The sequence below is a fragment of the Leptinotarsa decemlineata genome, unplaced genomic scaffold, assembly GCF_025532065.1.
Source record: "Leptinotarsa decemlineata unplaced genomic scaffold, Ldec_3_MD MMD2_tig00003308_RagTag_RagTag, whole genome shotgun sequence".
Taxonomy (NCBI): Eukaryota; Metazoa; Arthropoda; class Insecta; order Coleoptera; family Chrysomelidae; genus Leptinotarsa; species Leptinotarsa decemlineata.
In genome coordinates, this window is record NW_027412586.1 from 3,837,919 (window position 1) to 3,850,861 (window position 12,943).

The following is a 12,943-nucleotide window of genomic DNA, read 5'->3' on the forward strand; positions in this document are numbered from 1 at the left end:
TTTTATCGACTTTATTGGGTGAGCATTGAATATGTCTTTGTATTATTGTAAATTTTGACACCATTATATCAAACGCATATTCGACACTTCGGCGAGCTCGTGACAAACTACAGTTGAAGATTCTTTTAGGATTTTGAGTTTCAATAAATGTTTAGAAAGTGTCAAGGCAGCATCTGCGATGAAGTAGTAGGGAAAGGCTGGTTCATGTGTTTCTTTGGGTGAAGGATGTGACGGTAGAATATTCAATATATCTGCTTCAACGTTTCGTACAATACTTGAATTTTTAAATGCTGCCCCAAACAAGGTAGATTTTGGGAATTTGTACGATTGATGACCTATTTATTTCCTGGAAAATCATATTGAATATAGGATAGAGAAAATAACTTTTGTCTCATTTCTTCAAAGATACTTATTGGTTACGACCGTTTTTGGTTTATTAAACCATTCTCAAGTAAACTGACGCAGTTCGACTGCGTCTGGGAAGCTCTCGATATAAAATAGATTTTAATTGTGGCAACTCAAAACTAATATTTGACAATTAATTATTTATAACAACTCCTGTAGATTATTACGCCTGAATGGAAGCAAAAGCCAAAAACATTGAGAGACAACTCAACCCTCAAAATGTCAAAGTCAACATGACCAATACATAGGGATCTCCAAATATCTTCAACAGACTCTCATTCCTAGTTCTTCTCTATCTAATGTAGTTATCACTGGATACAATGCGAAAGTCACGTGATAGCCAGTCCAATATATTAAGTCTACGGGCGAAATGAGTACGTGTAACATGAAAGATGTCAATGTCATTATTATGATTATATACAAATCTTAGGCGATTATATAGTTATACTCACCTTTAAATTTGTTGTAATTGCGACAATTTTATTAGTCAAGTTAGCAGCGCCAGAAGAACATGCTTGAAAGGAGTTTATGAAAATGTTGATAAGAAATTGGAATGAGATTAATATGAATATTTTTCATAACCTGGTGTTAGTTTTGGGTATTTTCTCCGTTTTTGTTGACGCTCAAAGAATTGCCCCTGGAGTGCCACCTCAGCATTATCAGGTAAGTAATTCATATGGAAAATTACCATATGTTCAGTCATTAGTTTTTATTTTAGGGCATTTGGGACCTGCTTTTTTTGACAAAACCTATTATAATATAGACTGTAGATATGTGCCCAATTTTAAAATAAACCACATTTTTTACAATTATTAGTTGTCACGCCAATTTTTATGAGACTGATAGTTGCGCCGGTTTATCAGAAAATCTAAAACTAAGTTTTATATGTATCTCAAGTGAATATGTTGATCCATTCAATAAGGAAATGTTAGGGTAAATAAAAGTCATAAAATGTTTTATCCTCAAACATGAATCCACAAACTTTTCTCATAAATCTAATTTCAATGGCAAGGATCAAAATAACTAGATTAAGTTAGTGGTAGGAATGATTTTATGCAAATGAGGAGAAATTTTGAAATTGGGGTGTTGGAGCAGATATGTTTCTAATGCTTTCAAATATTTAAAAAGCATGTCCTTCACACTACCCAGAATATTGTTGATGAGAAATTCAGAATACATTTTTAGTGTGAAAGCTCAAGAATTCTGATAATTATGAGATAATCTTACAACGTTATCAAATCTCTTCCTCGGTAACTGTTCTCTGTCAAATCTGTTTCTCCGTTAACCAAATGAAGGACAATCTCAAAAGTATAATCTTGTGTGAACTAATGAGGTCTTACATTTTGAAGTGCGATCCCTAACACGTATTGGATGATATGCAGTGAACACTGATCTTCCGACAGTTGGGTTGAAACCCAAAATTCACATATCAGATGAGTGAATGAGTCATGTAGAACAAACCACTCATGTTAACCAGCCTGCTACCAATTGTGGAGAACAATTATCTAAAGTCAACGTGCTTGAAAACATTGTGAGGAAATAATTATATGATGGGTATTTATTAGTGTTTTGGGGCTATTTAATCCACAAAACATTTTTATTCACACTGAAACTTTCAATATAATGGATGAGGACAAATAAGGAGTTGTATTTACACTTATTAATTATAGATTCTAACCTCTACAAAAGGTACTAACAACGGAAATTAAACCTAATGGATATGATAATTACATTGTTTAATTTCTTTTTTTAAGGTGTTGATATTCCAATATTCTGAATACTGAAAAAAGTTTCATATTAAGAAAAAAAACTTCTATAGAAGGAAAAGAGATTCAATTTTCAATCAAAAAATCTTTGATCATAGTTATATTTCATTTGATGGAGTGAGGTAGACAATTGTATAGGGGAAGGTGGTACAAAATGATCCCTCGAGGTAAAATGATCCCTGACTCCTTTACCGACTTAATAGCGCCATCTAGGATATTTTTTGTGAATTTCTGGTTCCTACGGCCTAGCTGTACAATCTGTGTCAGTGTCATGGCGTTGTTCGTTGTAGAAAAGTTTTTATCACAAATAATTCAAAATTCCTGTGTTCAATCTAAGGTAAGCTGTTATTTGACATTATGTAGCTTTAGTCTATGTACATATAACGTGACAGGTATGTTTGTCTCGGGTTTTGCTGTCAATTAGCTATCGATTTAACCGCCTTTCATTACAGTATTTAAAAATCATAGGTTATGTTTTGATATTTTTCTTTAATGGGGCATTTGGGACAAAATGATCCCTACATTGGGTGGACAAAATGATCCCAGGATCATTTTACCCCGTGCCAATTGTGTTCAGTGAATTTTCAATAAATGGGTGTATACATGTTTTAAATAGGGGAACCAATCATAACGGATATCTTTCTGGGCCGATTTTGGTTTTGTAAATGTTTGTTGTAGTTCAAGGAAGGTTTGAATGGTGAGAATAAAAAGTAGGTATGTAGGTAGTAAGTAGTGTAGTGTAGATTTATATGTTGCAGTGGAGGTTAGGGTAGTGTAGTGTAAAGTAGTATAATGGTAGTGTGTAGGGTAGGTTAGTGTAGGGAGGGGTAGTGAAAGGTAGAGTAATGTAGGGTAGGATAGGGTAGAGCGTACGGTAGTGTAAAATAGATCAGTGTAGGGCAGTGTAGTAATTTATATTCTGAAGTGGTACGAATTTCCCTAGGGGGCAGCTAGTATATGAATGTAGACCATGCATTTAATAATCTGATAAGTATTTAAGACCCCTTATTTTCTTGCTAAAAAAAGCCGGACTAATTCAAAATTATTTGCTTTTAGAAATCATGCCACGAAATTATATTCGAAAAACCGTACGCCAAAACTGGAATGAAAACGCCGTGTTTAACGCCATAAATGCCGTAAAAGAGGGCATGCCATATAAAACCGCCTCCAAACAATTCTCAGTTCCACTTATGGCACTTAAAAGAAGAGTTAAAGGAAAAAATGTTCACGCTGTGGGTGCTTCTAAAGTTTTAGGGAGCTTAAAAAGAGTATTTACAGATGAACAAGAGTTGGAACTTGTACAACATATTCAAGATAATGAAGAGACTATGTACGGATTTACAGTTGATGATGTCCTTAAGTTTGCTTTTGAGTTAGCTGAAAGAAATAACATAAAACACCCGTTTTCTACTACATCTCGAAAAGCTGGTAAAGATTGGCTAAGGGGGTTTCGACAAAGACATCCGAATATCACTCTACGTGCACCGGAATCAACTTCAGCGGCACGAGGGCGAGCTTTTAATAAGCCGATTGTTGATAAATTTTATGACAATTTACGGAAAGTTCATGAGAAGCATCCCTTTCCACCTCATCGCATTTTTAATGTCGATGAGACCAGTTTGAACACTGTCCCGACCAAAAATACCAACATTTTTGCTAAAAAAGGGCGCAAGCAAGTAGCTCGCATAACGTCTGCTGAAAGAGGCGAATCAACTACAGCAGTAATTTGTGGATCAGCAGGAGGAAACTTCATTCCACCAATGTTAATTTTTCGTCGCTTGAGAATGAAAATAGAATTGATGGATGGGACTCCACCAGGTTCAGTTTATGCGTGCAATCCAACCGGTTGGATGAATATTGAGGTGTTTTCACAATGGTTTGAACATTTTTTGTCGCATACTAAACCATCTTCAGAAGACCCCATACTTCTGATACTAGACGGCCATCTTTCACACACCAGAAATTTAGACGTCATATTAAAAGCGAGAGAAAACAACGTCACAATTTTGTGCTTGCCTCCACACTGCACGCACAAACTTCAGCCACTCGATGTTGCCGTAATGTATCCACTGAGCGTGTACCATAATCAGGCTTTAGAAAAATGGATGAATAATAATGTGGGTCGTGTAGTTACAGTATTTCAAATAGGTAAAATTTTTGGAGAAGCATATTTAAAAGCTGCAGTACCCTTAAACATTATAAAAGGATTTGAAAAATGTGGAATATGGCCACTGAATCCAGATGTTTTCAGTGATGTAGATTTCGTTGCTGCCAACACTACTGATCAAGAATTGAGAAGCGAAATCGTGGAGCCACATCCGACAACAACTGCAATACCTAATAGAACCCAAGCTACCGATGAAAGCATTCATAGTAACTTACCAGGTCCAACCTTCCGGACTCCCGTTCTTCATGCGAATCCATCGACAAGTGTACCAGGTGAAGAAATAACAATCCAAGGCTCTGTGTCGTCTTCTATTCTTTTGTCCTGTGTAGCGTACGATCAAACAGAGAACAGCGAATCTCTTGAACCACCACCTTTCATAAGTGTTCCACCTGATACCGATGAACGTATGGATCGCAACCTGACAGCAGCCGTTATGGATCTCGGCTTACGTACCATTTCATTGCCGTGCACACCGGTTAAAATACCTTCCATCTATGACAATATTTCACCTTCAACATCTATGGAAGCAACACGATCGCTTATACCACCAAGACATACAGCTTTTGAAAATGTTCTAACACCATCTGTTGCAGAAGCCGCCCAATCGTCTTGTAACATTTTCTGTAGAGACAATAGCTGCTCTTTGACATCTCCAATTGCGTCCACGTCTTTTAGCGTCCCTCCAAGCCAGATTCGACCTTTACCAAAAATGACAGGAGTACGTCAAAAAACCAACAAAGCTCGGGTCTCCACAGCTATTCTTACAAGCACGCCTTATAAAAGTTTCTTAGAAGAAGAAATGAATAAAAAAAATGAGAAGATATGCAAGAAAAACAAACGCAACGACAACAAGAAAACAACTAAATTAAATTCTAAAATAACAAATGCAAAAGTTTCTTTGAAAGGAAAGGAAAATGTGACAAAAAATATTAAGGGGCCAAAACCTAAAAAGATGCAGATGATGCAGAATGTTTGTTCTGTAATGAGCTGTTTTCAAATAATAATAGAGGTGAAGGATGGATCCAATGCTGTGTTTGCTCAAGATGGGGCCACGATGCTTGCGCTGGAGTTGATCCCGATGATGCTGACGAATTCACTTGTGATTTTTGTGCTGATAATCCCTTTGCTAGAGCTCGGAAACAATTAAGACTGTAAAACCTGAGACTATAGTCCTATTATTATAATGATCAAGACGGTAAATTATACTGGTAACTAAGAGAACTTTGTTAAAAAAATACTTTATATTTTGAAATAATTTAAGACTGTACCAATTAAGACTGTACACTAGTTAATAAGAGAGCATAAAGCATTGTTGATTGAGATTATATTAAAGACGATGTTAATAGTTATAAGAGCGTTGATTGCTTAAAATTCTATTTTGATACACTATTAAGGCCGTAACGGCAGTTGATATTATTTGCTAAAAAACATTATTTTTTGTTAGTTTTTTTTATTTGAATAGGTATAATTTTTAAGGTTGTTATGCCAATGATACTTGTTCTATCGAGTTGTTCTTCAGAATGGTTATGTTATAGTAAAAATAATAATATAAATACGATACAACTGGAGTTAATGTTATAGAGGTAGATTTACGAAAATTAAACAATATTATTTGTTTTTGATACTAAAACTGATTTTACAATAAAACTGTTCGAAACTTATATTTATTTTACTTTTATTTAACTTATGTTTCATTTCTTGCTTGAACTTTAAATGATGGGGGTTGAATGATCCCCGGATCATTTTACCCGCACACTGGGGATCATTTTGGACACAGGGGTGTACAAAATGATCCTTATGTAGACCTTTACGAAAATATTAATAAGAATTATTCCTTATAGCTTAAGCGACTCGACGCATACTCAATTTGTAGTTCGATTAAATAGCTACTCATTTGATGTTTTAAGTTTATCTTAAAGTTGTAAACACTGGTTATAGAGCTGTTTTCTCTTAAGGGGATCATTTTGTACCACCTTCCCCTATTTGTGGCCAATATAATTAGGATGCTTTATTGTAATACTTGTGTTGCAAAAGAAATAGAAAGACTATCTTAAAATTTGACATATTGTACATGTTGAATATTTTAAGAATAGATTACTTAATATAATTTTGTAATATTCAATTGAATATTAAAAAATATGTCTCAAAGAATAGTCTGCTGGTACTCCCATCATTATTTTTAATATTTTTTATGGCAGATAAATAGAAAAATTTTGAATTTAAGTTTACTCAAAAAATGTTCACAATGATACTCAAAGTTTAAAAATTCATTGACATCCATTCTGAGAAACGCCACAACCATAATCATGAAAACTGAAGGTAGATTTTTCACAATCATCTTAGTATTATCAACAATGAAAAATAGATGATTGCTATTGAAATAACCGGCTAATTTATTCATTTGATTTTTATATTTGTTAACACAATATTCCTCATTAAAAATTTGAATAATTAATAAAAGTCTTCATTATTTTTTCGATATCATTTACATATTTGTGTCTAAGCAATGATCCTTATGGATATCAAATTTGCTTTTCTCAGAGTTATGATATTGAATGATATTCAAATATTGAATGGAAGTCATATTTTGTGGAGGAAATCAGAGTTTTCTTCATTGACCTTTTTGGATATTTTCATCTTCGGCAATCTGAAAAAAATTGTAACGGGGAACTGTATATAGGTGTGAAAAAGGCAAAAGTTTTAGTTCACCCCTTTGAATAACTGCGTGAATTCAAGGTGTTTTTCACAAAGAAAAATTTTCTAAAAATAGGTAAGAAATTTAAGACATTTGATGTTTGAAGGTTAAAATCTGCTTTCATCTTCATAATTGGAAAAATCTAATGATACCTCGGATTTTTTTTATTCTCTTTATTTTCTAACGTCCTCGAAATATGTTAAAGGAGTTTTGAAATGTGACATGTCAATATTGTTGATTGAAGAAGAAATTTATTGATATTAGTATGTTGCAATAGACATCTTCACTTTCCGAAAAATAAAATGACAAAATCCATATCATTCCTTTGTTTTGTAAGTAAATGGCTCATTCATCAGGAAGTAACACCCCCCAAATTTCTCCATACCTTCAAAATAGATCCCAAATAGTTCACTGCAATAATCAGAGCAGTTCAAGTCTGATAATACGCAAAGGTTTTCTACAAGGAAGCGTTTTGGGACCGCTATTGTTCTTGATTTATATAAATGACCTACCCAAAAGCATAAACGCATTAACAACCTTGTTTGCCGATGATGCTACCTTCGCAACCAGAATCGAAAAGAATTCTACAAGAATTGATGAAATTATAAGATCGATCATCAATCAAGCTACTGAGTGGTTCACGGTAAATGAACTAAGTTTGAACACACGCAAGACTCAGACACTTATTTTCAATACCACTCAGAGCGTAAAATTTCTAGGACACATTATTGATCCCAATTTAAACTGGAAACTTCATGTAGATCAATTAACAAGCAAGTTATCAAAAGCAATATTTGCAATTAGACGGATGAAATCGCTAGTGAACTTGGGGGCAGCCATCTCTGCTTACCATGGAATGTTTCACTGTATTATGACTTGCGGTCTAATTACTTGGGTCCAATCTTGCTACACTCAGTCGATATTTATTATCCAGAAAAGAGCCATTAGAGCTCTGGCCGGTATAACTCTACTTAAAAACGCACATGCATTTGTACACACTAAATGGAGATACACACAATTATCTGACTAGAATGAGATCCCACATCGCTATTCCAAATAACAGATTAACCTCTACGAATAAAAAATTTATTGGTATCAGATTATTCAACTCTCTACCAGACTTTATCAAAGAAGCTCCGATAGTCATTTTTAAAGCAAGACTAAAAACTCACAATGCTCTGCCTATAATGCCATCTTTGAATTTAGATTTCCTCAATGTTAGTCAATAAACTGTGCGTAACATTATTGAACCCACTTTAACAAACATGTAAATAAATTTTGAAATTTGTAATTCAAATAACAGTGTGAAAATGTATAATAATTATTGTGAAATCCAATATGTATATTTTAATCATAAAAAAATTTTATTTAGATTTAGGATTAGGTGTAGTCAATGACTTGTCAAAACACTGTCGTGTATTACTGACCAATAAAGTACAATACAATACAAAATCGAAATTTCTAAAATAACTGTGGCAGTCTTACATTGAGACTTACCTCCCTTTCAAACCTTGTTCAAAAATATATATGATTTTTGTTAGGCTGAAAAAAGTACATGAATGAATATAACACAACAAATACTCAAATAATATTTTCAACAAAATTCCAAATATGAAGTTTTTGTTTCGTAATATGAAATACTTCTGAATTTCGGAAGTAACCATCAAATCGACTTGAAAAACATGTTGGCAATGTCGCTTACATAGTCAGAACAACAAAAAAATGATGAAAGTATATTATGGAATAAGAAAAGCATAATCACTAAAACAACTCTGTCTGATAAGAAAACATACATAAAAACTGGAATGGCTACAGACAAATTCGAAACTAACCGAAATAAAGCCATCCATAAGACCCTAGACGCACCTTCCAAAAACCAGAAAACCAGGTGAGCAGCAAACAATCTGTGATATTTGTGATACAACAGTAACTGTCAAACAGTAACTGTCAAATTTGCCCCAAGTACCAAGGAGTAAGAATAAAAATCGGAATTCCGAAAGAACTATGACAAACTCTTAGCAACACTTGTAATGTTAAAAACATGATTCCTGACAAATATTAATGTTTCATTTAATTGTAATACAATGATCATGTAATGTATGTATATTTAATTTTCACAGAATTTTAGTTTTGAAAGTTTTTTGGATGGTTTTGTTTGTGATACATATCTCTCATTCATGAAACATTTTGAGCAGAACGAATATTCTTTAGACACCACCACAATATCAGCAAGTACCCCAACAACAATACGGACAACAACAATACCAGCAAGCACCTATCCAGCAACAACAAGTGCCAATACAGCAGCAGCAAGTACCAGTCCAACATCAAGTACCTGGTCAGCAACAGGTTCCTGTTCAACAAATACCTGTTCAACAGCAACTACCTGGTCAACAGCAAGTACCTGTTCAACATCAGCAACCTCATCATCATGATCATGGCCGTCAACAGCAAATTTTAAATGCTGCCAATGTTGTTCAAGAGGCACAGTAAGTGTACCACAATTATCTTGTCTTTTTTACAACATCAACTTGTCTTATCAAAAAAAAGTAAATTACTGCAACTTTCAATAACCTTTTTGTTTTAGCGATAGGTCAAGGCACAGTAAGTGTACCCCAATAATCTTGTCTATTTAACAGCATCAACTTGTCTTATCAGAAAAAAAGTGAATTACTGCAACTTTCAATATTTTTGTTTTTTTGTTTTTTTTTGTACCTTGGGAGCTGTCTGACTTGTCCATTTAGTCCAAGTCTCCAGAAAACACTGCAGCCTCTTGGGCTTATTGCGTTTATTCTCCCATCTTCTCATGACACCCATTCCATCAGTCTCCTTCCCTGTACTAGTTTGTACAGGTTCCGTGTTGGATGTTCGTCATATTCTTCTGGGCGTAGTTTTGTACATCCATATATAGCCTGCCTCATGTGATTCAGTGCCTCCCATTCGCATAAGATGTGTATAGCTGTTTCTATCCCTTCGTTGCATAATCTGCAGCTGAGGTCTCCGTTGTACAGCCCCATTTTATTCAGGTGTCCTCTAAGCGGACAATGACCGGTTAGTAACCCTGTAATTATTCTGAGCCGATCCCTACTATATTGAAGTAGTTCTTCAGTTCTTTTCTCGGACGGTTCCCTAATGAAGGTTCTACTGTGTTTGTTGCCAGGTACTTTTTTCCAGTACTCTGTGTGCTTCTTATTGGTCCATGTCCTAATCTGGTTTCGTACCAATGATTTTGGTACCCTCAGAGCTGGTTCAGGACCCTATATATGAAGTTGATGATCCGCATCTAGTGCATTCATCAGCTTTATCATTACTTGTGATTCCTGAATGCCCTGGCACCCAGTACAAAGTTAATTTGTTCCTGTTTGCAAGTTCATTCAGTTCTTCATGGCATTCCCAGACCAGTTTTGATGTCACCTTCGGGTTTGTCAGAGCTCCTAGTGCGCTCTTGCTGCCTGTAAAAATATTGATCAGCTCATTTCTTTGAGGTCTCAATTTAATAAGCCTTGCACACTGCAAGATAGCATACACTTCCGCCTGAAAGACGGATGTGTATAGTCCTAGCGGATAACTGTAGTTTAGATTTCTATCCGCTCGGTATATTCCAGCTCCCGTTCCATATTTGGTTTTCGATCCATCTGTATACCAGGTGTTTTTTCCAAACATGTTTTCGGGATGACTAATGGTCTTCCACCCTTCACGGCTTATGATTTTGGCCGTAAAGTTTGTGTTAAAGTTGTACTTCGGTGTCATGTGGTCTGTGCACATATTCAATATGTGCTCCTCCACTTGTTCCGAAATTTCTGTTCGCTCCGATCTTTTGTAGTTCGGTGAGTTTTCCAGTCTGAATTGGCCAATCCTGGCCTTCCCCATTATCACAAAGTGTAAAGAGGCAGATTCAGGAGTGTCTCTAATGCAGCTGTTGGGGTAGTTATCATTGCTCCCGTCATTCCCAAACATGCAAGTCTGTGCACCTTACCTAGTTTGTTGATGGCGGTCGCCTGCTTCATCTTTATCCACCAGACCAGAGATGCGTATGTTATCATAGGTATAACCACCATCGTGTATAGCCAATATACCATGTCTGGTTTTAGCCCCCATGTTTTTCCAAAGGTTCGTTTGACGAGCATTAGTGCTACCTCCGCTTTCCTCTATATACACCATCGTGTATAGCCAATATACCATGTCTGGTTTTAGCCCCCATGTTTTTCCATAGGTTCGTCTGGCGAGCATTAGTGCTACCTCCGCTTTCCTCTTTATCCTGTCCAGGTGTTGGTTCCAGGTCAGTTTGGAATCTAGGATTACTCCCAGATATTTAACCTCTCCCGTCACTTGTATTTCTTCACCTCGAAGTTTTAGAGGTCCGAGACCCTCCGTTTTAGTCCTCTTGGTGAATGCTAATATGGTCGATTTGGATGGGCTTATGTAAAGCCCTCCTTCCTCGGTCCATCTTGTTATAATGTTCAGGGCCTGCTGCATGCACCCCTTCACTACATTTTTGTATTTACCCTGGACTAAGATGGCTAAGTCGTCTGCATATCCCAGTGCTTTATACCCATTATGGTCCAAGAGACATAGTAGCTCGTCCATTACAAGGTTCCATAACAGGGGGGATAGAACCCCCCTGAGGACAGCCCCTTGCTACCCGTGCCACGACTGTTTCCCCCATAATGGTTGTATATACCAATCTTCCCCTAAGCATGCAGTATATCCACCTACAGCTTGCCTTGAAAGATCCCTCTTCTCCTCGACGCCTAGATGATTGATTCTAACGACGTATTATCAAATATGTTTTACCAAATGCGCCCTCAATGTCCAAGAAAGCAGCTAAAAGTACTTCCTTGTTTTTGTAAGTATATTCTACTTTTTCTGTTACCCGACATAGAGCCGTTTCTGTTGACATACCTGATCTGTATGCATATTGGTCTCGATGTAATGGTCTGATAGCCAGTGATACGTCCTGATATGCCTGTCAAGTAGCTTTTCTAGCGTTTTCAACACAAATGACATGAGACTAATTGGTCTCAAAGCCTTCGCCGAGTCCTGTCCTGATCAGTCTCCGTTTTTGGTATGTGTCCCAGTGCTAAGCTTGCCCTGAGAATTATCCACAATTTTTTGAAAAGTGCTTCCGGTCCCTTTTGAAGCATTACTGGGTGTATGCCATCAGGTCTCGGCGACTTATAGGGTTGAAATGAGTTTACAGCCCATTTAATTTTCTCCATATCTATCACCTTCTTTGTCATTTGCCAGTCCTCCCTGGATGCCCTTTTTGGGGTCTCCAGTTCTGAATTCGCCCAGGACTCCGCTGTTAGATTTGTAACTTCTGACCCGGGAAAGTGTCCCCGGAAAAGCTCTCTGATAGTCTCTTCTCCGGTTTTTGTATACTCCCCTGCATTTGTTTTCAGATTATTTATTCAGACCTGAGGTTCCTTCGAGATTATTTTGTAGAGCCTGGCACATGCTTGGGTCTGTTCGACCCCCTCACATTGCCTTCTCCACATATCTCTCTTGGATTTTCTCAGGACTTTGTTATACTCAGTTAGGGACCTTCTGTATTGGTCCGATGAACCTGATTTCCTTGCACATTTTAAGGCTTTTCTAGTTTTTTGTCTCATCCTCGCCAGATCTTCATTCCACCAGGACACATTCCTGTTTGATCTCTGATTTACTATGGGACAATGTTCGTTGTACGTAGAGATGATAGCTCCCTGTAATCGATCTGCTGCCAACTCTAGGTCTATGGAATCTCTGATGTCAAAATCCATGCGGTCTAAACAGGTTTCCAGGTCCACCGTATAGGCTCCCCAGTTTGTTTTCCGGGGATTTTGATATGTTAGGATCGAGATCTGAATCCCTCCGATTTCAAAGTTTATGTGTCGATGATCTGATCAACTTTCCTCATCGGACACATTC

The 12,943-nt window shown here is 36.5% G+C and overlaps 1 protein-coding gene across 2 annotated transcripts in view; it reads left to right on the forward strand.

Annotated features, from left to right (window-relative positions):
• Positions 1-797: 797 nt before the first annotated feature.
• LOC111506229 (uncharacterized) overlaps positions 798-12,943 on the forward strand; it is a 29,688-nt gene continuing 17,542 nt past the window's right edge. For both annotated transcript variants that reach the window (XM_023161243.2, XM_023161242.2), the window contains exons 1-2: positions 798-1,068; positions 9,245-9,522. In XM_023161243.2, the coding sequence (XP_023017011.2) occupies positions 934-1,068; positions 9,245-9,522 (413 nt within the window). In that variant the 5' untranslated portion in view covers positions 798-933. The remainder of the gene's footprint in view (positions 1,069-9,244; positions 9,523-12,943) is intronic.